Source organism: Rhineura floridana, chromosome 15 (genome assembly GCF_030035675.1).
Source record: "Rhineura floridana isolate rRhiFlo1 chromosome 15, rRhiFlo1.hap2, whole genome shotgun sequence".
Lineage (NCBI taxonomy): Eukaryota > Metazoa > Chordata > Lepidosauria > Squamata > Rhineuridae > Rhineura > Rhineura floridana.
The window spans coordinates 21892900-21920716 of record NC_084494.1 but is presented as its reverse complement, the minus strand read 5'-3'; the positions used below and the strand labels follow the sequence as shown (position 1 = coordinate 21920716).

The 27817-nt window shown below is 40.8% G+C and overlaps 1 protein-coding gene across 10 annotated transcripts in view; it reads left to right on the top strand.

Annotated features, from left to right (window-relative positions):
- PUM1 (pumilio RNA binding family member 1) overlaps window positions 1-24341 on the top strand; it is a 71070-nt gene extending 46729 nt beyond the window's left edge. For 6 of the 10 annotated variants that reach the window (XM_061596141.1, XM_061596142.1, XM_061596144.1 and 3 more), the window contains exons 11-22: window positions 160-298; window positions 444-587; window positions 4040-4330; window positions 4945-5181; window positions 11372-11639; window positions 13805-13934; window positions 14071-14205; window positions 14927-15064; window positions 16089-16214; window positions 19022-19143; window positions 20972-21164; window positions 22570-24341. In XM_061596141.1, the coding sequence (XP_061452125.1) occupies window positions 160-298; window positions 444-587; window positions 4040-4330; window positions 4945-5181; window positions 11372-11639; window positions 13805-13934; window positions 14071-14205; window positions 14927-15064; window positions 16089-16214; window positions 19022-19143; window positions 20972-21164; window positions 22570-22701 (2055 nt within the window). In that variant the 3' untranslated portion in view covers window positions 22702-24341. The remainder of the gene's footprint in view (window positions 1-159; window positions 299-443; window positions 588-4039; window positions 4331-4944; window positions 5182-11371; window positions 11640-13804; window positions 13935-14070; window positions 14206-14926; window positions 15065-16088; window positions 16215-19021; window positions 19144-20971; window positions 21165-22569) is intronic. The other 4 variants (XM_061596148.1, XM_061596147.1, XM_061596146.1 and 1 more) reach the window with 1 other exon arrangement.
- The last annotated feature ends 3476 nt before the right edge of the window (window positions 24342-27817 follow it).

The following is a 27817-nucleotide window of genomic DNA, read 5'->3' as shown; positions in this document are numbered from 1 at the left end:
GATGGTTCACAGGCTAGGTAGCCAGTATTTTTTTCTGCACGGAACCCAGCAATTGTATTTTCAATTTGTAGTAGTCACTGACAATCATATTCCTGGACCACTGTGGCCAACCAACTATAAGGAATACATAACTATTCTGTTTGTTTTCTGTGCCGCAAGGTTCTTCGTGGAGGAGCCAGTCAGCGCCCTTTGACACCAAATCAAAACCAACAGGGCCAGCAAACTGATCCATTAGTGGCAGCGGCAGCAGTGAATTCAGCTCTTGCTTTTGGGCAAGGGCTGGCAGCAGGGATGCCAGGTAGGAGCTTTTGTTTCCTTGTAGCAACAGATTTTTCCTAAGTTTTAAAAGATTCTAGGTTTTTGGGGGGATGGAGGAACACGGAGGAAATTGCATTTATTGCACAGTAAAGTCTCTAATATAATTAACTAGCCTGTTTTTGTAGGTTATCCAGTGCTGGCTCCTGCAGCTTACTATGACCAAACAGGTGCTCTCGTGGTGAATACAGGGGCTAGAAACGGCCTAGGAGCCCCGGTACGACTGGTGGCCCCTGCTCCTGTCATCATCAGTTCCTCAGCAGCACAAGCAGGTAGATTTGCTGAAATAGTTGGGACAGCAGTGGTTTTCCTGCAGATCCATGCGTTCATGATCAATATAGCGGGTGCATTAGAAATCTAGTGGAACAATGGCCCTTTTATAATATACATCCCAATTCCAAAGAAAGGGGATCCCAGGGAATGCAGTAATTATCGAACTATTGCCTTAATATCCCATGTAAGTAAAGTAATGCTCAAGATTCTACAACAAAGGCTCTTACCATATACGGAGTGAGAAGTGCCAGATGTCCAAGCTGGATTTAGAAAAGGAAAGAGGCATCAGAGATCATATTGCAAACATACATTGGATAATGGAACGGACCAAGGAATTTCAGAAGAAAATCACTGTGTTTTATAGATTACAGCAAAGCCTTTGATTGTGTAGTTCACAAAAAACTATGGAATGGTTTAAAAGAAAATGAGGTGCTACATCATCTGATTGTCCTGATGCGCAACCTATCCTCTGGACAAGAGGCTACTGTAAGGACAGAATATGGGGAAACCGACTGGTTCCCCATCAGAGAGGGTGTGAGACGGGTGTATTTTATCACCCTATTTGTTTAATCTATATGCAGAACATATCATACGAAAAGCAGGATTGGACCAAGATGAAGGAGGTGTGAAAATTAGAGGGAGAAATGTAATTTAAGATATGCAGACGATACCATACTAAAAGAAACCAGTAATGATTTGAAATGAATGCTGTTGAAAGTTAAAGAGGAAAGCACGACAGCAAGACTACAGCTGAATGACAAGAAGGCTAAAGTAATGACAACAGAAGATTTATGTACCTTTAAAGTTGACAATGAGGACATTGAACTTGTCAAGGATTATCAATACTTCGGCACAGTCATTAACCAAAATGGAGACAATAGTCAAGAAATCAGAAGAAGGCTAGGACTGGGGAGGGCAGCTGTGAGAGAACTCGAAAGGGTCCTCAAATGCAAAGATATATCACTGAACACTAAAGTCAGGATCATTCAGACCATGGTATTCCCGATCTCTATGTATGGATGTGAAAGCTGGACAGTAAAAAAGTGGATAAGAGAAAAAGCAACTCATTTGAAATGTGGTGTTGGAGGAACGTTTTGTGCATACCATGGACTGTGAAAAAGACAAATAATTGGGTGTTAGAACAAATTAAACTAGAACTATTACTAGAAGCTAAAATGATGAAACTGAGGTTATCATACTTTGGACCATAATGAGAAGACATGATTCCCTAGAAAAGACAATAATGCTGGGAAAAACAGAAGGGAGTAGAAAAGAGGAAGACCAAACAAGACATGGATTAACTCCATAAAAGAAGCCACAGACCTGAACTTACAAGATCTGAACAGGGTGGTTTACAACAGATGCTACTGGAGGTCGCTGATTCATAGGGTTACCATAAGTCATAATTGACTTGAAGGCACATCAGACACACACACAAGTTTTATTGAATGTGGAAAATGGTGTTATTTTACATGTTGAAGAAGGCATAAACTAAAAAGTAAGCTAAAACTGGATCAAAATATCTGGCAAAAAAAGAAGAAAAACAAAGTGCAGGGCTCTTTTTATTTATTTATTTATTTATTAGATTTCTCTCCCACCCTCCCAGTAGGAGCCCATGGCTCCTCTTCTATTCCACTCCACCCCATTCTGGAAAACAGTCAAAGCAGAAAATACTATAACTGATTTTGACTACCCTCATATTGGGTAAATGTAAAGTGAGGCTATGGACAGAGATTCTAGACATAAATGAATATACACAAGAGACGGAGGAAAAGGAGAGGCCTTGATTTAATCTTAAGTGGTGCCCTGGATCTCATATAAGTGCAGTTGAACCATTCTGTGAAGTACATGAACAAATACTATATGAATGTGAGTGGACAATCGTGTACAAAGATAAATACAATTACATTTAATTTTAGAAGAAGGAATGTCTCGGAACGAGACCAGTAATTTTATAGAAAGCTGAAAAAGACAGTCAGGGTTAAATCTTTTCAGGACTTGCAGAGCATATTTGAGACCAAAATAATAAAGACTTACATAAATCGTTTCCTACTGCAAATTGGAATGGATAAAAAAAGAAACAAGTACCTCCGTGTATCAGTGTGATTGAAAAGCTAGAGTCAGTGATGCACAAATACTTCCTGTAAGGCAGCTTTCTCTAACCCAGTGCTCTCTAGATGTTTTGGACTCTTAAAACATGGCCAACATGACCCATGAAGTCAAGGCAGATGAGGATTGTCATCAAAAACATCTGGAGGGCACCAGGTTGGGTAAGACTGCCAGAGATAAAAAGAGCACAAATTAGTAAATGTCTTACCTTGACCGTAAATCAGGCCAAGACACACTGGAGAAGTCAAGTGCTAATGAGATAAATTCATTTATAATATAATAATTCAGTTTTCTTTATATCCAGTAGAATCATGAAACTAGCCAGAGAAGCAGCAGGACCATTAGACAGACTATGTGGTGTGATAGGAATAGCAGACAAACTAAATGAATTCTTAGTAATCAGGATTTACTGCCGAGATTTAGAAATGCATGTTCCTGAGCCAATTTTTTTTTCTTCATGACGTATACCTCCAGTAAAATAAAGAATAGGTCGTGACTCCTGGCAAGAATTTGATGCCAAGCCTACCTGTGGCAGTAAAACAGAACTCCCAACGGAGAGTATAGACCAAGTCTACCCAAAATAGTCTATGGGTGATAGATTGGGACTCCTGGCAGGACTTTGTCCAAGTACATTGTTGGTAGCAACTAAGGTGGAAATGGCCAATGTGGGTGAGTTCCACATGTTGTTTGACTACAACTCCTGTCAGCTCCAGCCAGCACAGCCAGTGGTGAGGGATGATGGGAGTTATAGTTCAAAACATCTTGAGGGCAACACTTTGGAGAAGGCTGCAATAGACTAACAAAATTTCAAGATTTTTGAAATTCCAGTATCTCAATTTTTCTTTTTACTTTGTTAAAATTGAAAGCACACCTGTGCACCTGCAGAGAGCTGCTTTTTAGCATGCTAAAGAAGAAGAGCTGCCTTCCCTCAGAGGAGCCCAGCAGCACTGCCTCCAGCCTGGGATGGGGCAAACTCAGAGCTGATAACAAGGGAAGGATGCAGCCCTGGATAAGAGGCACAGCAGAACTGCTTTCCTCGTTGAGGGCTGATTTGGCAAGAGGGAGGGCAGCACAGTAAATCTGTGCAGAGATGCTGCAGAAAAGCCTCTTCTAGCTTCAGGCTTATAAGAGCTTTTAATTTGTTATTTTTTCGTTTTGTGGCACGCTTGGGGAATTACTGGCCTAGGTGGTGCATAGAAATTGTTGCTGGCCTTATTCTGTAGGGTAAATGCGGGTGATGGTGGTCAGAAGAAGATGTGAAGAGTAAATGGAGTGAGCTACAGGTCCTGACATTGCGTTGTGTTAGGTTTTCTTTTTAATTGCTTTCTTTTCTTTTTGGTAGCAGTTGCAGCTGCTGCTGCTTCAGCAAATGGTGCTGCTGGTGGTCTAGCAGGAACGACCAATGGACCGTTTCGCCCTCTAGGGACTCAGCAGCCGCAGCCACAACAGCAGCCCACCAGCAACTTGGCCTCCAGCTCTTTCTATGGCAACAACTCCCTAACAAGCAATTCCCAGAGCAGCTCACTCTTTTCTCAGGGCTCTGCCCAGCCTGCCAACACTTCCCTTGGCTTTGGGAGCAGCAGTTCCCTTGGTGCTACGCTGGGATCTGCACTGGGAGGCTTTGGAACAGCAGGTAGGAGTTGCAGCTGTCTTTAATGGGAGGGGCGTGTGTGTCTTGAGAGTGGTGGGAGAGAATAAGATTTTGAACTAGCAGATCAGTTCTGAAGAAAATTTACAGTTCTGCCTTTCTAACAAGAGTTCCTTGCAGAAATTATAAAGCATGTCTAACCCTGATGGTTTCAGTTGCCACATACGTTACCTATACATGACGGAATGTTGTCGTATTCTGCCATTTCTCCCCAAAGAGCTTAGGTTGGTGTTCCACATGCCCCCTCCTGCATTTTCTCTGTGACGATGGGTATACTCAGACAGTGACTAGCCCAAAGTCCTCCAGTAAGTTTTATTGCTGAATGGGGATTTGAACGTAGCACCCCCCTTTCTTATGCCCTGCACTCTAGCTAGTACATCATACAGCTCTCCACTGAGTTAAACACTGAGCAGGAGAAAGCTGTTCATACTGTATCTGCTGTCAGCCTCAGGCAGTTCTTAACTGTCGTGCTCAGATAACTTTGTCTGTATTTATACCAGGCCCAGATGTAGCATCTTTCCTTGTTAACATCCATACTGTTCCTTCCCCAAGTTTTCAATGTCTCATTCAGATTTATCCTCCATTTCTTCCTTTTTCAGTTGCAAACTCCAACACAGGCAGTGGCTCTCGCCGAGACTCTCTGACAGGCAGCAGTGACCTGTATAAGAGGACATCTAGCAATTTGACTCCTATTGGACACAGCTTTTATAATGGCCTTGGATTTTCCTCTTCTCCGGGGCCCGTTGGCATGCCTTTACCTAGTCAAGGACCTGGGCATTCTCAGACTCCACCACCATCCTTATCTTCTCATGGATCTTCTTCGAGTTTAAACCTTGGTAAGAGGCAGTATTGTTGTTGCTCTAGTGTGAAAATAGGTCTGTCTGTCTTTATGCTCCTGAGAGTCTGAGCCAGTTTGGGAAATAATATGTCTGCTTATGAGGACAAGAAATGCACGAGCCTTTTGTATGCACACATAGTCCTTTTGATGTGAGCAGCAATTAAACCAGGAAGCATCTCATTGAACCATATTTTCCAATTTTGTGTGAACCAGGAAACCATAATTGCCAGGTTATTAAACCATAGTTTGAAGTTAATTTAATATTCTAGCTTGTTCCAAAGCTGCTAACCATAGTTTCCCAGGTCAGATGAAACAGGGAAATTGGTTTATGAGAGGCTTCCTGGTTTAACATGGTTCATTAAAGGCTTATGTATGCAATTGTCTGAATATGGCCTATCATTTGGGTATGATGACTGCTAGCTGGATTTCTCAGTATTTTTGTCACCATTTCTTGCCTTTGTGGTTGTGGAGAAGCTACTGGGAGATACTTACGACACCCCCTCTCCCGATATGTTCTGAATGCTCATGCATTTAATCTGCTGTAAGGGAAATAATCTGAATATATGAGAAGAAAAAGTGCCTCATGTAGTATTTGGGAGGCAGGGGATGTCTTTATAAGTTAATCCTTACATCTGTAGCCAGTTTTTGTTAGAGCAGCAAGATTTTTTATTGGTTTTTTTATTGGTATTGGTCGTATTCATTCTCATTAGTGTTTCCTTGGAAAAGTAAAGGCAACCTGCTTGCTTAAAGCGCCTTTTTGAAGGCTTATTCTGTGGTGGAGCTGCTGACAGCAGCAGAAGGGTCTTTCTTCCTTACCACCGTTGCATCTGCTCAGTCTTGTCTAGTGGAGATTTCCTGTGGTGAGAGGTCTCTCTCATTCTAGTCTTCACCTAATTAAGAATTCAAAAACCTCACACTGACAGTTTTCCTTAAGTGCTTTGAGGATAAAATTCCTCCTTTTGACCCGCCTTTTGTTTTATTTATTTGAATGAGTTTTGGTTGCAGACCCCTGAGGATGTGCACAGTGCACTTGGCCATTACTTGCCCTGCAACATGTCTGCTCAGTCTTTGTGCATTTTGGCTAATGAAGGCTTGCCTAAGGAGGTTACAAAATTGAATTCTGGAAATGATTACTGCATCTTTTTTGGGAAGGAATGGTGCTATCCATTTTTAAAGAGGTGGTAGTAAGGCAATTACTGAAAACACCTTTTCTTAGCCTCATTGAGTTGGGAAATTATAAATTTCCAATATCTCTTTTTTACCCATGGAGGTGTTTCTGGATGGAATGAATTCTCTAGGTCTATTTAAAGCTGACTTGTAGCCAGGGTCTGGGATGGAAACTGCCCTGGTCACCTTCATTGAGTCATACTGTGCTGATAATAGAGATGGGACAACATAGGAATACAGAGTCAAACCATTTGTCCATCTAGCTCTGTGCTGACTAGCTGTGGCTGTCCCAGCCTGTTCAGGAAATGGCATAAATTGAAGCTGCAACCTTTACCTACATTCATTGCTTTACCATTGTCATGAATTGCTTGGCAGTTTCAAGACCATGACGGCTTTGTGGACCATGTGAATAGTGTGGATTTGGGGGCAATGCTTTGCAATGGCTACACGCACGTCTTACAGGCAGGTTTCAAACGTTAATGCTGGGAGAGCTATGTATGGACAGACACATATATGGAAATATCCTAAGACAAGTTAAACACACTTCCCTGGGAGTAAATCCCATTCAGTATAGTGAGTAAATGTGCTTAGGATTCATTATAAAATGATTGAGCAGCAGTGCACACAGCCCTGTTTCTATCTCTCTACATGTTAATCTTGGACTGCCTTCTCTGCTTTTGCCTTTAGTTTTTCCTATTGCATTCACTTCAAGCTGTTGCTGCTTAAGCTCATTCTTTTGAACCATCTTTTCTGTCTTCTTTGCCTTTCTTTTCCCCTTCCTCTTTCCTTCATTCCTCCGACACTACTCTTCTTGAAGCCTTGACTACATTCACTTTCCTTGCTTGCACCTTGCTCTTCCCTTCTGACAGCCTCCTCCCATTTATCATTTTAAAAATGGTTCAAAAACTGTTTTCCTGGTTCTTTCCCAGCTTCCTTACTCCCTTTCCTGTTTCATATTGTTTACAATTGTAAGCTTGTAAGGCTTGTCTTGATTTTACTGCTGTACAGTAACTAGTATTTGTTGGCACTTCGTAAATAAACCATGCAAATATTGTAGAACTCTTGGGTTCACCCCCACCCTCATCGAAGCAAGCAACCAGGAAGATGTCTGTATGCTTGGGAACCCTAACCAGTAGAGTAGAACACTTCCACCTAGGGCTGGGGACTTAACTCCTACTCAGAGTTAAACTTCTGTTGATGTTACCTTGTGTTACTTTAATTCTGTTAAAGCTTTGTTTTGTAGTGGTCTGATGACTACATGCAAATAAACAAATCTGATTCGGGCCTGGGTTGTTTTCAACCCCCTCCAGCTCTGGTTCAGTTCTGCTCAGACCCTGAAGTATGATTCCTTCCCCTGGTTGCAGAATTTACACAGAAGTAGACCTACAGCATAGCAATTCTAGGAAATTGTCATATGCATGGTAATAGAAAGAATGTCCTCAAGTTTCAGCTATTTACAGTATTCTTTCTGTACACAAAAAGTATGGCAAAAACGCCTCCCCCACCCCAAAATCAAGAAACAACCATTTTACATGTGGTATTTATTTATTTATTGCATTTATATCCCACCTTCTCTCCATGGAGCTCAAAGTGGCATACAAACATGATTCTCCTCCTCCTCATTTAATCCCCACAACAAACCTGAGCGGTAGGTTAGGCTCAGAGGCAGTGACTGGCCCAACGTCACCCAGGGAGCTTCATGGCTGAATGGGAGTTTGAATCCTGGTCTCCCAGGTCCTAGTCCAACACTCTAACCCGCTACACCACACTGGCTGTTATTTATGACTTATTTAATGTTTTGTCTCAGCCAATTCAACATATTAGGGCAAATGTTTTCAAACAAAACTTCCTTTGAAAACCAAATAGTGTCTGGGTTAAAAAAAAGTTGCATTACTTTTTCAAAGAAACTGATCCAGTGAAAGCAGACTTAAGTGCCTGTCTTCTGACGCAGTACACATGGTTTTATTTTGAGGCATTTTACTACCCCAAGATAAAGTAGAATTCCGCTTGGGTAGAAAAATGTCCCCAGAGATTATTTGTGTTATGTATGTTCAGTTTTAACCATCAAAAACATTTTGGTCAGTTGACTACACTAGAATACACAAATAGTGGGCAAGTATTTTTAAAGCATTAACTTGATTAGAGCAACAAAAAGGAACAGGTTTTATTTTATTATAATTACAAAAAGAGATGAGTTATTGAGAAACAGTGAAATTAAAATTATTAATAACCCTTTTTTAAAAAAGTAAAGGGAATGGTTTGTTGGAACAGTTCTTTCTCTCTTGACTTTTGTCCTGTGATACCAGGGTCAATTGTGAAATTTTATAAAAGGAAAGACATTAAAGCAGAAATAAAGGAAATTAACAGGACAAACAGCCAGGTTTAATGGAGGGAGTATTTGCTTATTCCCTTAGCAAGCAAAGATGGTAGTGACCTTCACCACTGACAACTGGTTGTGTACCTTTTCTTGTTTGGAGATCTTTGCAAATACAGCAAGTGGCCAGTAGATGATGCTTTGTTGTTTTGCTCGATTTGCCCCTGACTATTCAGGTCTAGTGGGCAAGGAACCCTAATTTCTGTTGTTGCTACTGGTATTAAAAAGCTATAGTGGGTGAGGTCATTAGGAGATTTGGAGTGCGTTTCCAGCAATATGCTGATGATACGCAGCTCTACTTCTCCTTTTCATCTTCTTCAGGTGAGGCGGTTAATGTACTAAACCGCTGCCTGGCCGCGATAATGGACTGGATGAGAGCTAATAAACTGAGACTCAATCCTGACAAGACTGAGATGCTGTTGGTGGGGGGGCTCTCTGCCCAGATGGGTGATGTCCAACCTGCCCTAGATGGGGTTACACTCCCCCTAAAGGAGCAGGTCCGTAGTTTGGGGGTCTTATTAGATCCGCTCCTGTCACTGGAGGCTCAGGTAGCCTCGGTGACACGGAATGCGTTCTACCAGCTTCGGCTGGTAGCCCAACTACGACCCTATCTGGACAGGGAGAACCTCGCCACAGTTATCCATGCTCTGGTAACCTCTAGATTGGACTACTGTAGTGCACTCTACGTGGGGTTACCTTTGAAGACGGTTCGGAAACTTCAGCTGGTGCAGAATGCTGCGGCCAGAGTTCTTACTTGGACTAAAAAATCTGATCATATAACACCTGTCCTGGCCCAGCTGCACTGGCTACCAATATGTTTCCAGGCCAGATTTAAAGTGTTGGTTCTTACCTATAAAGCCCTTAACGGCATTGGACCGCAATACCTGGCGGAACGCCTCTCCTGCTATGTACCTACCCGGTCACTGCGCTCGACGTCGAAGGCCCTTCTCCAGGTTCCAACACATAGGGAGGCCCGGAGAGCAATAACTAGAGCTAGGGCCTTCTCAGTGGTGGCCCCCGAATTATGGAACGCCCTCCCTGACGAGATACGCCTGGCGCCTTCTTTGTTATCTTTTCGGCGCCAGGTAAAGACCTACCTCTTTGCCCAGGCATTTTAAATTTAATTTTCATTTATTTTAATTTTAATCTTTTGTCTTAATTTTGTTTTTAAAAATGTTTTCTATTGTATTGTACTCATACCCACATGTATTTTAATCTGTTTTTACCCTGTTGTACACCGCCCTGAGAGCTTGTTGCTATAGGGCGGTCTAAAAATGTAATAAAATAAATAAATAATAATAAATAGTGCCATCTGCATAATGGCATTCTTGAAGTGTTGGTCAATATTTGCCTGGCCTCAATTGTCCAACATGCCAGCTCAACTTCCAGTTCTCTTCTCTTTATGGGTGGGGTTGGGGGTAGAGTGTTCCATAACTTCTCCATGCTTCTCCCATACCCTCTGTTTATGAAACTGTTGTGTGTGCAACTGCAGCATGAACACATTTTCTGCTCCCAACCCCCCCTCAACACCAGCTGAGCTTTGATTGCACACATGATATATCACCCCTTTACTACAAATGCTAAAAAGTCAAGTTTATATGTCAAAATGTGACTTAGAATGAATTTACTAGTGCATTGGTGCATCAGTAGTTACATCTCCCACAAAGCACACTATATTGAAAATAAAAATGTATATGGAAGACGCAATTATAATTAAGCCTCACAATGCAAGGTAAAAAAAAAGCCAGGCTGTTCTGAATGAATGTTAACTAAGTGGAGAGGGTACTGAAATAATTATGTCACTCCTCTGCCATAATTCTAGCAATTTCCTCCATTCATTGTCAGGTGTGTTGGTGTGCTTAATGGTGCTGAATCCATATCAGCATATTGCCTTATTCATTAATTTCTGATAAATCATGCTGCTGACTGAAATGTAAGGTCTGCAACATTTCAATACAGCGAACTCTTGAAGAAGATTGTTCCATTATAATTACCTTTTTTTAAAGCTCTCCCCCATTGTATCCCTTTACAGCCTATAACAAAAATGTGACAGGCTAGGGGTAGGAGGTCATTGTTCAAGATGTAAGGGGAAATACTGGTTTCTGGCTACAAGAGTGAGATGTATGAAGCCTGTGGCCCAGGCACCCCCATCTTCTCTTTCACAGCCACGAGGAGAAGAAGGTTTTGCTTTTAAACTAACCCATATTTCCCTGTGATGTCCAAACTCGGAAACTGTAGTTAAACTATGGTTAGTAAGAACAAACCAGGATCTGCAGCACAGTTTCATTATGGTTTGTTGTCTGTTAACATAGTTTAAATAAACCACAGTTCCCTGAGTTGTAATTGCAGGAGTAAGTATGGTAAGTTTAAAAATGGAAGAGTTTGATGTCTTCTTCATAGTTGCTGAAGGGAAAGGGGGTATAAAAGCCTGAATGAAACCAGCAACCATGATGTCCATTATGCTTGAACAGAGCCATTCATTTGGGTTGCAGCATTTAGATTTCTCCGTATTAGAGTATGCTTTGGTTGCAGTTGGAGTGGAGATATCTCCTGTATGTTCACAGCCTTGATTCTTTCCTATCACTTCTGTGTTTACTGTAGTATTTCAGTGAGGATTCTTTTTTAAATTACGACTATCTCCTTGCAGGAGGGCTCCCTAATGGAAGTGGCCGTTACATCTCAGCGGCCCCTGGAGCTGAAGCCAAGTACCGCAGTGCAAGCAGTGCCTCCAGCCTCTTCAGCCCCAGCAGTACACTCTTCCCTTCCTCACGCTTGCGTTATGGGATGTCTGACGTCATGCCCTCTGGTCGTAGCAGGCTGCTTGAAGACTTCCGTAATAACAGATACCCGAACCTACAGCTGAGGGAGATTGCCGGTCACATCATGGAGTTTTCCCAAGATCAGCATGGATCAAGGTGAGATGGGTAAACTAATAAAAAATGAACTACAGAGTCGCTCTTTTCCATAAATGCTCAAAAATCAACTTTATTTTTTCTTTTTTGAAATAAAATACACAATAGGATGAAGTTCTTGCTGTACAAATACATCACTATTCACATAAACCTCTCTAAAGCAATTTTTTTCAGTAGATTTTTTAAACAATGTTTTATGTAAGATGCTGTTACAAGTGACATAATGCAAGATATGACCAGGCCATTCAGAATAGAGTTTCACCCATGGAGAGGATAATGAATGAAAGTGCAATAACACTCTTCATCCCCTGTGAGGGAGAAATCCATCAGTTTTCACAATTCCAGTTCTTCACACATTCCAGTTTTGCTTCAAAAATTCCAGGTGGGATTGCTGCGCTAACCCTCACTGAATTGGTGGAATGCTAGTCACAAACTCCATTTTCAGCATATGGTGCAAATCAAAATGTAAGGCCTGTGACATGTGCATGCACAGCTCTATGTATGCACATGCTAACTCTGAGGAAAGCTGTCCCATTAGAACAAGCTATCTTAAGCCCTTCACCACTGTATCTCTTTAAAGCCTAAAACCAAAATGTAACAAATTGTGGGCAATTTAACAGGCTGACAGGCACATGTTAAATCCCTTTGGATGACTGAATCAAAGTTTAATTATTTTCTCCCTACTTCTTGCCATCCAGTGGTCCAGACTCTGGGGGTGTTCTCCTTATCTGCTAGGGGGCAGTACTGCAAGTCCTTTTCAGAAAGAAGATGAGGCGGGGGATTGGATCCTGATGCACCTCATACTCTTCCTTATACCTGGTTTTTATCCTGCCTCCACAGTGAACTGTCGCAGGTTACAAATAGTGTGAACCGTCAATATATAATTTTCTTTAAAACATGGCTTATCTGGTTCCTTTCTTTCCAAGGTTTGAAATCAAACAAAGCTGCTAAATGCGTGTATTATTCTATAATAAGAAATGGGGGCTGGTCCATTAGGGCGCAGTGGGGCACTGCCCATTAACCTCAGGCTTCTCTCAGCCAGTCCCCACCTGCCTGTCTTCCAGTCAGGGAGTTGCTCAGCATATCATTGGCTCTGGCTCCACCTACCGTTGGTCTCCCTGCCTTTCAGTCTATCAGTCCCAGTAGGCACCAGCCACCACTGGTGATTAACGATGCAAAAGGGAGGAAGAATATTAAATAATTTATATTTTGTTTAGTTTATATTGTTAAGTTCTGTTTTCTCACTGAGCTCTGCAGGGAGCACAATGTTCAGTATAAATGTCCAAAAAGATTTACATTGAAGTAACTTCAGCTCCAGAGGCAGCAGAGATGCAGCAGAGTATCTAAATTCATGATCTATGTCTTCCTGTCCCCCAATTAAAAAAAAAACAAATAAATCATCACTGTGTTCACAAGACAGTAATTGCTCCTGGAAAACTTTATAAATTAGGACAAACAATGTTCATCCAAACTTGAGTGTCGTCCAAAAGTGAAACATATTAAATTAATGTGTTTATAATGCATTGATGTATTGGTGCTTTGCACAATGCTGAGTTCCCTTGAAGGGTGGGATACATTAATAATAAAAAATGTTTTCTCTGAGTAGTTTTATTTGCGTCACCCAAAGCATTCTCCTCTGCCCAAGATATTCCTCTAACCTGAAAATAGAAACAAACTCAAAATCTAAAGCAGTTTTTCTCCACTACTATGGCACACGTCATGTTATAAAGTATGTAGGAGTGGGCGTGCAGGCACCAACCCTATCCCCATTGTCCTCCAGCATGCCCACTCCACTCCAACCTTCCCACATTGAATGGAAAGGTCTGAAGGGAGCTTCTTAACATGTTCAGCTGAAGGTGCTTAGAAACCTCACAGTTGGGACTCGTGGAGAGGCTTCTAAGCACACTAATCTAGGGATGCGTCATGTTACCTCTTGTGGAAGGCCCCCAGCTGCTTTGCATTGGTTTGCTTCAGCTCTCTGCTAGTAACATGCTATAATTTAATTCATTTGAGTTAAAATCGGTAGTGAGTGGTTATGCAGAAGGGTAGACCAGAATATGTCTTTGGCTGTTTGCAAGTGATATTCAAGAAAACATTGGAGGCAGTTGAATGACTTCAGTGGAAGTTTCAGCTTATAAACCTGTTCTTTTTCATTGCAAACTGTGCAGATTTATCCAGCTTAAATTGGAGCGTGCCACTCCAGCTGAACGCCAGCTTGTATTTAATGAAATCCTGCAGGCAGCTTATCAGCTGATGGTTGATGTGTTTGGAAACTATGTAATCCAGAAATTCTTTGAGGTGAGTCGTATCTGCAATGCTAGCAGTTCCTAGTAGTTTTTAAAACTTCTTCCATTTTAAAATAACAAGATAATCTTATTTTAATTCTAATCATAGAATTAGAATTCAATATGCCATTGTTTGCAATTGCCTCTAGTTTGGCAGCCTGGAGCAAAAACTTGCCTTGGCAGAACGTATCCGTGGCCATGTCCTCTCCCTGGCTTTGCAAATGTACGGCTGCAGAGTTATCCAGAAGGCTCTTGAGTTTATCCCTCCAGACCAGCAGGTAATTGTAAGTTTCCATTTTAACTTTACTTCTTGATGTTGAGTGTTGTCGTTCAATTGAATTGCTGTGTGTGTGTGTGTGTTTGTTGTCTTTTTTATAGTGCATCTGTTCTGTGACTGTTCAGTGTGCAGATAGTAATATAGCCTGGGGGAAAGCAGGGTTAGAGGATCTGTAGCTGAGGGGACTGCTGTGAGAGAGTTTTCAGATCAGTTTTGTCAAAAACCTTGTGAAGAAAACATTTCTTAAGTAAGTTTTTAAAGTACATGCTCCTCCTGGCTTTCTTGGGTCAGGGAAGTACTGGCCAGTGGCTAGGTCTGAGTCAGGCGGGACATCAGCTGAGACATCCAACTTGATCTCTGCCCCGCAGATTAACAGCAAAGCATCTCCTTGTGATCTCCAAGAGCAGGTAGACTAATATAGATGGAAGCATTCCTTCATTTGGGAGGCACCATAGTTCAGTGGTGGAGCACATGCGCTGCATGCAGAAGGCCCCAGGTTCAGTTCCTGGCATTTCCAGTTAAGAGGACACAGTCATAGGTGATGAGGAAAAGCCTCTTCCTGCCTGAGACACTAGAGTACAGTCACAATAGATGATAATACTAGGCTAGATGGAGACATCATCTGAGCTGGTATGAGGCAGCTTTCTATGGTCCTGAATTCCTATGATTTTTGCCAGTTGTGAATCTGGTGATGCTTTCTCTCTGTCTCTTTACCCCTCCTTCCATAGAACGAGATGGTCCGGGAACTAGACGGTCATGTGTTGAAGTGTGTGAAAGACCAGAATGGTAATCACGTTGTGCAGAAGTGCATTGAATGTGTGCAGCCCCAATCACTGCAGTTCATCATTGATGCATTTAAGGGGCAGGTAAGTGTGTGAGGGTGTGTGTGTTGTGGGGCAGGGGGGAATTTCTGCAAAACACTGAGTTTTGCATTTGCAACTCAGGCTCACCTTGAATAGCAGCGTTATCAATTCTCATGATAGAAACATTTTTATTTCCCTTGAAAAGTAAGGAGTGTTACACTATGCTTTTGTTTGCAATTATATAGTAAGCTATTTTCTAGGGCAATTACTGGAAAATAAGGTGGTGGTGAGAATTTAATGTTGTTATTACACCATCATTGTACAAGTTGCTTTACAGAGTAATGTGAGCAAAAAAGACAGGTCCCTGCCTCGAGGAGCCTACACTCCAAATTCCCCCTCATGCACTCCAAAGTTTGCCCATGGGATTGGTGATTGGTGGCAGAGATTATGACCAAATTGCATTTACGCATTCTCAGGCTTACTCCTTATCCTGAAACAAAAAGCCTAAAAAAAAAAAAAGTACAGGAGATGCAGGTTTTGAGGAATATTTTGATGGAAGAGAGAAAGGTAGCATCATATAAGCATACTGTGGGATTTCCAGGCATAAACAGCAGCAAAGGAGTTCTACTTAGGAGACTTTTGGACCACTAAGGGTGGGAAGCTGGAGGAGCAAAGGCCACGGCAGGAATATAGCAGCATTATCTTTCTCATGAACCCAGTTGTGACCAGGAGAGCCTTGGCTTCTTCTATTCAAGAGCTACTTCTCTTTTTCTGGAATTGCACTTAACATGAACTTTTAAACAGTGGTTCAGGGTTATAGCAGGATGATGACAAAGTTTTTAAATGCTGACATGATAAATTTTAACTGTTGTGTTTATCCATCTGTTTTTTAATGAAAATTTTGAACTCTGCTAAAATGTAGTAGACTTTGTTTCACAGCTTTTGGAGCCTGAAGCTAGCGGAATAACCATAGCAGATTAGACCTTGTACGTCCTGCAGAATGTTTCAGTTTTCTGTTTTTTGAACTTTAGGCTATTCTGAGTTTAAGGAATTTTCCCCTGTCCTCATCTGTGTCTGTTGAACTCAGGTGTTTGCCTTGTCTACCCATCCATATGGCTGCCGTGTCATTCAGAGGATCCTTGAGCACTGTCTACCTGAACAGACGCTCCCCATCCTAGAAGAGCTTCACCAACACACAGAACAGCTTGTGCAGGTACTGCTTGGGGGCACAGAGGCAGGCCAAAAAGGGCTCTTACGCTTCTCAGAGTTGCATGGACTGTAGAGTTTTTCCAGGTCCTCCTTTTTCCCCATCACAGTTACAGGATTCTGGTGGAATCTTCTGTTCTGTACAACTCCTTAAAGTTAGATAAGTCCTCTGACAATGTTTTGAACAGGCAGTCCTACTATCAAAATTGTTTTAAAAGTCTCTCAAGAGTGGCTTGCGTATGATTAATAACAAATAAGACAGTCCCTGGCTGCAGGATTACAATCTAAGATACATAGCACACAAAGAAAAGGCAGCGGAGAGGGAAGAGGAAAGCAAGTTAATTCAGGTACCTTGTTTTTAAAGTTACCAGTTAAAGTTACTAGGTGTAGTGGCTAGAGTATTCAGTTTTGACCAGGGAATCTTGGTTTCTCATCAGTTTTAAAGCTTGCTCAGTGGCCTTGGGCTAATCACCATTGTTGTAAGGATCAAGGGGAGGAGCCATGTACACTGACCCTCTCTTGGTGGAAGGGCAGGATAAAAATGTATCAAATAAGATGAAATGGATATAATTTCATGGGGAGAGAAGGGACACAGAAGACAATCCTTTTTGGATATTTATTTCAAAGCTGAACACTTAGTTTGTTTTAAGCATTGATTAAAACACTGGTTTGTTACCTCTACAAAGCAAATTGAAGTGCAAATTCTGTGACCTATAAACATGCGCAATAAGGAGCATAGAATAGTTTCTCTGTATGATATATTTGTGCACAGGAGAGACAAGGATAGTATAGCAAAAACCTAACCATAAAATCTCAGCCACCTTTGTTGCACCTTTAGCATTCAGCCTACATCACTCACATGCTTTTCAAGAATATCTTCACAGTACCTAAGGACTGAAAACTTAAATGAAAGCTGTGAATTCAGGAAGCTGAATGTTGTACCCTATACTGCATTCTGCAGTTTGTTTCTGTGTTCTTATTTCTATGCTGCCATGGAACAATATTGCATGCACACAATCCTGAGTATCATAGATACTTATCAAAAGGCTTGGATGGAGATTTGGGAGCACTGTTAGGTTTGCCTGGTCCAGACTCCTTGAGACTCCTAAATATTTTATTAACAATAAGATATTGTTAATAAATATATGGGAGGATCTTACCAGATGCTGCTTTTTCCCAGTGCAGTTATGGAAAGAAGCCATGCTTGCTGGGAATTTTCCCTTCATGTAATTCTTGCAGTGTCCAGGAACCCTTTCAAGGTCAGGATCCAGCAATCCTAAATAACTCTGGTTTGGTTAGCATGTCACACTAGGCCACAGTTTATCTATGGCTTAAACATGAATGTACCCCACCCCCATGGATGTCACACACAGTATAGAGAAGCGATAATGTGGCTTTTCACCTCACAAACCCAGGTTGCATTTTGTTGATTTCCATGATTCAAATAATTGGGTGTTAGAACAAATGAAACCAGAACTATCAGTAGAAGCTAAAATGATGAAACTGAGGTTATCATTAGACACATAATGAGAAGACATGATTCACTAGAAAAGACAATAATGCTGGGAAAAACAGAAGGGAGTAGAAAAGAGGAAGTCCAAACAAATGGATTGATTCCATAAAGGAAGTCACAGACCTGAACTTACAAGATCTGAACAGGGTGGTTCATGACAGATGCTCTTGGAGGTTGCTGATTCATAGGGTCGCCATAAGTCGTAATTGACTTGATGGCATATAACAACAAATGTTTCAGACTGTGAGTGATAAGCCAGAAATAAGCCAAGAACAACCCTTGTTTAATCTTACTTACCACTCATGGTTTGTTTGAAACAAGCAAGCCACAATCATGTGCATAGTGTGACTTGTTTGAGGCCGGACATTCATTATGCCATGTGTGATATGTGAACAAGGCCACTAGCAGTTATTCTCTTGCTATGATGCCAAGTGTGTATACATGGTTTAAGGCCAGATTGCTTATTTCAGGTAAAAGATAAAAATGTATATTTAAGTTTAATTTGGGAGGCCTACTTGGGAATCTTTATATATACCACCAGAGGTTCTGAGGAGGAGAGGGTGGGGAAAAAATAATATTGGGGTCCTATATACAGCGACAGCTTCACTTTCATTCCAGGTTAATATTACCTAGTTTGACTAGGTGCTTTGGTACCTCTGAAGAGCATTCAGAATTCAGCAGCTAGGTTGATAACTGTGTTCGACTGTATTCATACCATCTTGCTGGTATTAAAAAAATTTTTGTTGGCTCCTAGTCTGCTTTCAGGTGCAATTCAAAGTGATGGTTTTAACCTATAAAGATCTAAAACAGCCTGAGCCCAAGTTATCTGAAGAACCATCTTTGCATATGAGCCTGCTCATTCCTAAAGCTCATCTTCTGAATGAGGCCTTGCTTTATTTGTCTCTGCCTAGAACCGTTAGGCAGAAGCAGGTGACCAGGATCAAAGCCTGTTATATAGTGGTGCCCCTTTTGTGAAATACCCTCTCCAGAAATATTTGTGGCACCTCCTCTTCTATTTTTTAGTCTTCAAATTAGGACAGTAGTATTTTCCTGGACCTTTGAGTTTTACAGAGCATTCCTTTATTGTTTTTAATGCTGTTCTTGATTCTTTTTTGTGTGTTTTATTTTATTTTGGTCTTACGGGATTTCACTGTAATTTGTTGTGATTGTAATTTGCCTTGAGGGCTCCTTATGGTAGAAAAGCACGGTGCAAATGTTGTAAATAAATAATATGAGTTTAAGGATTTCTGATACGCAGCATTCTGTTAGAGTTGATGGTGCTGCTCTTATGTGCCCAACAGGATCAATATGGGAACTATGTTATCCAACATGTACTTGAACATGGACGACCTGAAGATAAAAGCAAGATTGTGGCAGAAATTAGGGGCAATGTGCTTGTACTGAGTCAACATAAATTTGCCAGGTAATAATGCTCCTTGTTACAAATTTATCTAGATACTCAATTTATATATGTGCTAGATTGCACTGGAGGGTGGGGAGGAGTATCCAGCTTAAATGTACTATTACAAAATCAAGAATTATTATTCAAACTGGAACAGGATTTCTTAATTTGAAGTGAACAATGTAGGAGACTTACTTTAAGCGGTTTACCTTAATGGCCATGCTGGAAACTTTCATTGCAGAGGGAGGGAGGGGGAGAGTGAGAGTGAGTGTGTAAATAAAATAAATAAAGCTTCTTGAAGATACACATTATCTGTGTGTGGTCCTAGTTGCAGTTCTTATTGGCTTGTTGCCTAGTTGCAGATGGTAACGCCAAAATGACAACAGATCTTCACAGAGCAGCAAACCCCTCTGTTTGCACATCCTGATTCCTTCCCTGCTTTCCTGGTTTGAAAAACCATAGTTAACTTGTCACTTTGGATGAAATAGCCATGTTCTGTGCTTGCAATTTTTCTTCTGAATCATTAATTCTCCCCTGACATGTTTCTCTTCCTAAGATTCAGTGGGCCCTATTTCCATATATAAATGTTTTCAGGGTGGTTTAGATGTGAAACCGCCTTTAGTTGGTGAATATGCATTTGAGCTCACGTGATTGTATTTATTTAATTGGCTTATCCCGTGCCTCATCTGAGATGTTAAGACTGCTCCTAATACAAAATAGTCACAGAGAAATGAAATCTAAAAATTCCTAAAACTGTCTGTTAAAACACCTGCCACTAAAAATCCACAACAGCAGTGAAAAAATATAGGAGCAATACTATTTATTTTATTTTATTTTATTGATATCCCACACCTTCCTTGAAAGGAGCCCAACATGGCAAACATACCAATACTATATGTCATCTGCCAGCTGTCAAAAGGCAAGCCAACACAAATATGGATAAGTTAATAGGGTTCCCCCTTACATGTGTATACTATATTCAGCTTTTCCATTTGTGAGGGGGTGAATGAGGTGGGGCTGGCATGATAGAAGGGTAGGAAGGGCATGTGTTCTCTTATCTGTCTCTCTCTCTCTCCCCCTCCAAGTGATGGGTTGGATGAGGGGAGAAGTATCATCAGATCCACCCCCACAATAAGGTTGCTTCATATGTTGATAGGGGGCTGGTACAACTTGCAGTGCAGTTTGTAATACACACTAGCATATTGCTTGGGCAGCAGTGGCAGGGCAAGGTTAATATTTCCTCAAGGAACTGCATGCATCCTAGAGCATTTTCTTTAGGACTCATGCAAGCCATGCATGTGTGCGTTCAGCACCACCGTGGAAACTTCTAGCTTTTTACTGATAGCCGAGATGTCTTTTGTGGCAGGTTGAAGGTGCCAAATCTGCACACATGCTATGTTGTAAAGTTGTATACATCTGTATTCAGCCCTGTTGTGCAGGCATTAGTCTCTGTATCCTGCTACTGATGTCAGTGGACCAACATTCCTTAAAGGAAGAAAGTCAGGATATAAATGCAAGGAAATAATAAATAAATAAATAAAATTAGCATATGCTGCCAGTAGATGCATTTTGAGTGGGGGAAAAGGAGAAATGATGTCCACATTTAGCTTCATGCATCCTAAAGGCTAAAGTCAGCCTTGGCCATGTAGGTTACTTTCCCATTCTACATTCTCATACAGCAATGGAGATGCCTGACTCACCAATCAAATGTTCTGTTCATTCAGCATGGAAATCCATCTCCATTTTAAGAAGCACCTGAAATGATTTTGCAGGATAGCTGCTTTGTGACTGCTTTGGGGTACTCTGTTTGGGTATGTGGATAACCTGTGGCCCTTTTTACTTGCTGCAGCAATGTTGTGGAAAAATGTGTTACACACGCGTCCCGCACTGAGCGTGCCATGCTGATAGATGAGGTGTGTACTATGAATGATGGCCCTCACAGTGCCTTATACACCATGATGAAAGATCAGTACGCCAACTATGTGGTACAGAAAATGATCGATGTGGCGGAGCCGGCCCAAAGAAAGATTGTCATGCACAAGGTAAGCTGCTTGCCTGGACTGGACAATAGTAGTGAACTGAGCGAAGCCGAGAGAAAGCAGAGGAGGTGAAGAGAGTTTCCTAGGGAGCCCACCCAAGGTGTCTAGAGGATTCCACTCACAGTATTTTACCAGGAAAATTCAAGTTTTCATTGCTCCATCTACTGCTAGCACTATGTCTTCTGTTCGTTGTAGATTTAATATCCATCCATCCATCCATCCATCCATCCATCATCTATCCTATTATAATCCATATTCTTTTACAAGGTAGCAGAAGTTCTGAAGTTTACATAAATTATACAAGGCAAGAAGATTTGCACACATTTGTTTATTTTGCATCATTCTCTTTGTGCATAGTCTGAAGGAGGAAAAAAACTATTTAATGCACAAGCACTGCAACTCCCAAGGGGTCAGGTGATGCTTGTGTTAACGTATGTACATTGTCAGGAAGAGCCACAAGGACACAAGTCTCTGCAGGTATTTAGAAGAACATGGGGCAGCTCCAGCAATAACCCATACAGGTGCATTTAAAGGGTTTTTTTATTCTGATAAACATTGGCAAACTAGAACAGAAAGCCTCCAATTTTGTCAAGTTTTTGTTTTCTAAATCACACTTGGCAGGTTTTTAGTAGCAGTATCCATAACTAAAGGGAAAATTACCAACAAACAGTACGGAAGTATAGTGTTTTCTGTTCCACTTGCATCTGATGAAGTGAACTCTAGCCTGTAAAAGCTTGCTTCATAATACATTTGTTACTCTCTAGCATGTCGCAAGATTTTTTGTTATTTCAGGGAGATAGTCTTTTACAGTGAACACACAAAGAGTCTTGCAGCACCTTTAACTGATTTATCGGGGCAGAAGCTTTCATGGATCTGATGAAGTGGGTTCTAGTCCTTGAAAGATTACATGGCAATAAATCAGTTGGTCTTTAAAGTGTCACAAGTGTGTTTATGCAACCGTATTAGTCACAATTGACTTTTTAATGTACATTGAAGCATTTGCATAGCTCTTGAGAATGGGCTTGGTTCAGAAAATGTAGTAGTAATATGCATTTGGTGGTGAAACAAACAAATTGACTGCTTGCAGATTTCTTTAGAACCACAATTTTAAAATTGAAGTTCCCCAGTAAATCACCTCTCCTGTTTTCGTGTGGTTGCATTGTGCTGTGATTCAATCAGAGGACAATGCTCAGAGAAGGCAGTCCATTGCCTACTCACCTCTGCTGCAATCCCTCTTATACTCAGTTTGAAACATTTGCAAACATTTCTCTATTTCAGAATATGTATGATTCACCATGACCCACACCTCTGGTTACAGGAGTGGTTGTCTGTAATCAGAATTTATAAGCATCATTTGAGTGTGTTAGTGGGTTGTTCCTAAATTCCTCTCTACTCTCCCATCTTGTAGATCCGGCCACACATTGCCACTCTTCGCAAATATACCTATGGAAAACACATCTTGGCCAAGCTGGAAAAGTATTACATGAAAAATGGGGTTGACCTTGGGCCCATTTGTGGACCACCAAATGGTATCATCTGAAACAATGAGCTACAAAAGAGAGCCAGTGACCACCTGGGATTTACAACCAGCAGCCGCTCATGTTCCAATATATGCTTTGAAAATATTCATGGTTGCTCAATGTAGACATGAGAATTACAAAAAAAAGAAAAGAAAAAAAGGCAAAAAGACCCTTTGTAAATTTCTTTAATTTTATTCTGCATAACATGTACTAATTATTTTTTTAAATACTTAATTGCCCTGCTGTTTCAGTGGTGTATAGAATTCTTGTACATAGGCAACACATGTACATGGAAAGCCACATTTTTGTTCACTGATGTAACTATTTCAAATATGGAAACTTTCAGGGTGGCTAATATGAATTTAAAGAAAATACCATTTTTAACTCCTCTACCTTGAAGGAGAGCTTTTTGGAAAATGCCTGTTTTGTTCTCTTTTAGTCAGAACTCAAAGAGAAGTTTAAAATTTTAGTTAAATTGCACAAATCTGCATTTAACAGTTTATAAATTAAAAAAAATCAATTTGCTAAAGCTTCAATTAAGATAAGTTTTTAAGTTTCAGAAACTTTTAAATTCTTTTTTCTTAATATTAACATGCTAAAGAACTAACCTTAGCAGTCAATATTGGGAGAGAACATGCACACCAAGAAAGTTTTTAAAGTAGATGGCGGGTGTGTGGTTACTGCCTACTCCAGTTTCTTCTGTTAACACAGAGGCATTTTTTTATTATTATTATTTAGCATGTAGAGAAAAAATCCAACTCAACTTTGGTCTTGCTTCTATAAATATATAGTGTATACTTGGTGTAGACTTTGCATATATAAAAATTTGTAGTATTTTCTTGTTTTGATGTCTAATCTGTATCTATAATGTACCCTAGTAGTGGAACATACTTTTGATTGTACAATTGTACATTTGTAAACCTCTGTAATGTAAATGTGGAGAAGTTTGAATCAACATAAACCCATTTTTGGTAAGAAAATAAATTAGCAAACCCCGTGCATTTCAGTGTATATTCACCCCTTTTATGGTCGTAGCATATAGTGTTGTATATTGTAAATTGTAATTTCAACCAGAAGTAAATTTTTTTCTTTCGAAGGAAATGTTCTCTTTATACAGCCTGGTTAATGTTTAAAAGAAATGCTTGGTTTTTTATTTGTCACCTAGTCAAGAGAGTAGCAATCCTTTCTAAATGTTCTACACAAATGATTCAGTTCAAAAATAGTGTTTATTTGACTCTTAAAAAAAAAAAGTAATGTTTTACTTATTTTGTGGCAGTAAAAAAGTGCAGAAAAGTACAACCCACCCCTAGTATTCCTTTACAATCAGAGTCCCCCTTTCACCTTGTAAAGTGTGAATCACTTTGCCTTTTTGTACAGAAGATAAACTGTATTTTGCATTTTGTCTACTTGTAAGTGAATGTAACATACTGTCAATTTTCCTTGTTTGAATATAGAATTGTAACACTACACGGTGTACATTTACAGAGCCTTGTGTATATTTCCAATGAACCTTTTTGCAAGCACACTTGTAACCATATGTGTATAATTAACAAACCTGTGTATGCTTATGCCTGGGCAACTATTTTTTGTAACTCTTGTGTAGATTGTCTCTAAACAATGTGTGATCTTTATTTTGAAAAATACAGAACTTTGGAATCTGGGTTTGTGTTTCATTTGAGTATTTTCAATATAGTGCACCAGGACAAAATATTCTTACTGTTTGTCTGTCTTTCTTTCTGACTTAAAAGCATTGTATGAAGGAACTGTTCTGATTTTTTGGGTAAGGGGGGTAAGGGGATATTTATTATTAATTGTCCATAACACATTGTCTGCCAAAGTGCTCACGGCAGGTTATAATATTGGCTTACAATCAAAGAATTATGATATAAAAGGAACAGAGTGAGAAAAATATACACATACAAGTAACATTCATTTTATTACATGTTATATAATGGCCAGGCAGAATGGTAGTTTTTTTGGTCAGCAGGCTGTGTGGAGTAGACCAAAAAGGGTGAACCCCTTTTCAGGAAGAAGGCAGGCTGATCATAAAAAGGATTATAGGAAGGAACCTTCTAGGGGGGTGTTTTTTTTTTTTTGCTCTCCTTTCTAGAGAAGAGCAGGGTGGCTCTTCTGTTCCTGAGGTCCTGCTTAGGAGTAGCTTATTGGCCTTGACCAAAAAAAGAAAAGCAGAGAAATAAGAGTGCCTTTAGAGCACTTGGCTTTGTGATGATGCCAAATGCTCTATAATCCTCCAGTCTACACAACCTGCTAAAAGAGGCGAACTGCCTGGTGGCAAGAGATCTTTCTAGGGCCCCCTATGTGCAGTTTTCTGCTCCTCAAAAAGGAGGGAGATAATCACTCAATCCTGTGTCTCAGCAAAGAGACATGGAGAAGCTGCACATGGGCTTTCCAGCAACTCTGCCAATACGGTCAAAGCCTAGTCTTTTCTCTCCAGAGGGAGCATTCCACATTTCTTCTTAGGGCTACATTCACATCATACATTTATTCTACTTTAAACAATCATGACTTCCTTCAAATAATCCTGGGAAGTGTAGTTTGTGAAAGGTGCTGAGTGTTGTTAGGAGACCCCTATTCCCCTCAGAACAGCAGTTCTCAGAGTTTCCTGGAAAGAGCGACTGACTGTTAAACCACTTGGAGAATTATAGCTCTATGGGAGGAATAAGGGTCTCCTAACAACTCTCAGCACCCTTAGCAAACAGTTTTAAAACGTTCTAAAACACAGCTGCAGTTTAAAAACATTCTTCAGTCTAGTGATATCCAGGTTGCCAGGAACAGTCCCCTTCAGCTATCAAATGCCCCAAATGTATATCGCTACAACATAACACAAAATAAATCAACAATTCTTGTAACATACATTAAAATTTAAGTGAGCATAAAGCTCACCCACAGGTAAAGGAAAAATATCTAATGACTACACATCCAAAAGTAGCCCCAAAGCATGTTTGTGTGTGTGAGAGAGAGAGTGCAAGCTTTAGATAGCTATATGTATTACTTCATTTATGAAGCATACAATTAACATTTCTAATCTCTCTCTCTCTGCCCCCCATTCCATGTTTTACAAGTGCTTCTACACTCCCAGTGTGTTAGAACAATAAAAAAAGGTTGTCAACCCTGATTGTTAAAAAAGACTCTGAGCATGTGCAGTTCCCAGAGCTTGGAAGTAATTTGTTACAAGCAACAAATTACTTGTAATTTATTACTTTTTGAGGAACTAGTGGGTAATTTGATTGTAATAGAACTGAGAGTAATTTTATTACTTTTGTGGAGTAATTGTAATGCTTCTAGCATTACTTTTGGGCATGACTTGGGGGGGGGAAATCAGGGGAGTCTTCTGCTCTGATTTGTGGATGAAAATCATGTGCCTCAAACTGGGCTTCTGTGCAGCGTTGCTCTTTCCTCATGCTCTGTGGGTGGGGAGGAGGCGACGAGGGAGGAGGTGGAGAGAGACAGGGTGGAGTGGAGAAAACAAATGTTTAAAAATATGGATGGTGGTGGTGAAGAATGGAGTGGAGGGAAAAAGGAGCCGGAGGGCAAGGACATGGATAAAGGAGGAGAAGGAGGCAGCAGCAGAATGGAGATAAAGAACTGTGGAGGTGAAAGATGACAACGTGTGTGTGTGTGAATACTGTGTTTGCACATGGCACACAAAGTGGCCTCCACCACCCTCTCTGGCTACTGTGTTGCATTTGCAGTATTTTAACTTTTTTTGCATCTCAGGGAAATGTTTGCTTCGGTGAGTGTCCCTTAGTTGGTGGCAGGGCAGGGTCCGGGAGGCGGTTAAGTGAGAGAGATTATGCTTGCTGGCTGAGGAGGTGGGGTTGCACTTGGTTTGACATGCAAAGATCTGATTAGTGGCTTCTGCCTCCCTCCCCATCTCCCTTACCAGTGGAGAAACCACAATTGCTATCTTATGGATAAAAAGAATTATTCTACTACCTCTGTATGTGTGTGTTTATTTTTAATGTTGTACTAAAAGGGACCACAAGGATAAAATTTAACGTAGACGGCATCAAATCAGTGTCAGGGTCTATGTTCAGTCCCTCCCAAAGGCCCTCTGTAAACAAGGTCATTTTCAGAAGTCTCCGGAAAACCATCAGGGAGGGAGCAGAGCGGACTTCTTGGTTCCATGGCTTGGGGGCCACAGCTGAAAAAGCTCTCTCCCGCGTGCCTCTCAATCTAATGTCTTTCACTCCAGGCACGCAGAGGAGACCAGAGGCAGATGATCTTAAATCCCGGGCAGGTACATATGGGTGTAAGTGGTCCCTCAGGTACATTGGTCCAAGGCCGTTTAGGGCTTTAAAGGTCAGAACAGATGTGCAGCAGCCAAGGCCAGCACCTTGTAGGCGTTTTTTAAGAAAAGTAACTGAAATGTAATTGCAATGATTACTTTTGAGGAAAAGTAATCAGTTACTTTCAGAGCAATTGTAATTGCAATGGTAATTACTACTTTTTGGGCCATGTAACTGTAATTTATTACTTTTTAAAAGTAATCTTCCACGCTCTGGCAGTTTCTCATTTTAAACTCACTACAATCCTAGCACCATCGTGACTACAGGAATAAAATAAGAGCTTGCTTCTGCTGCCCTTATGCTAATCTCATTTACTTGGGAATAAGCATCATTTTGTTGTAGAAAAGGATAGCATATTTTTAAAGTAAAAATCATGAAATGAGCATTTGTAACCATGTACCAGGCCAGCTGTCCATCCCCCGTCTGTAAGATATTTTTAAGAATAAGAAAGAACAGATGCATTGGTGACCAGTACCAGCACTGGTGGGCCCTGGTATGCCCATGCCAGCCCAGATGCTGAAGTAAAGCCTGTTTGCAGCTGCCCCCATCATCTGCACTCTCTGGGTGGTTGTAACTTCCCTCCACCCAGGCTGTGGCACCCTGAACTGCAGCAGTAGCTGCACCACTGATCACATTGTGTATATTCTTACATTATCACACACATATTCTTATATTTTCAGCTATATTATCATATTAATGCTCTTTGTATTAGTACAACGTGCACTTTATAAAACAACTGCAGTCTAGGATTCTGGCTTAGGCCACTTGGGGGTGCTGTGATCTCTCTGTTTCAAGCTCCTAGTTGCCACACAGCCAAGGAAGAGGT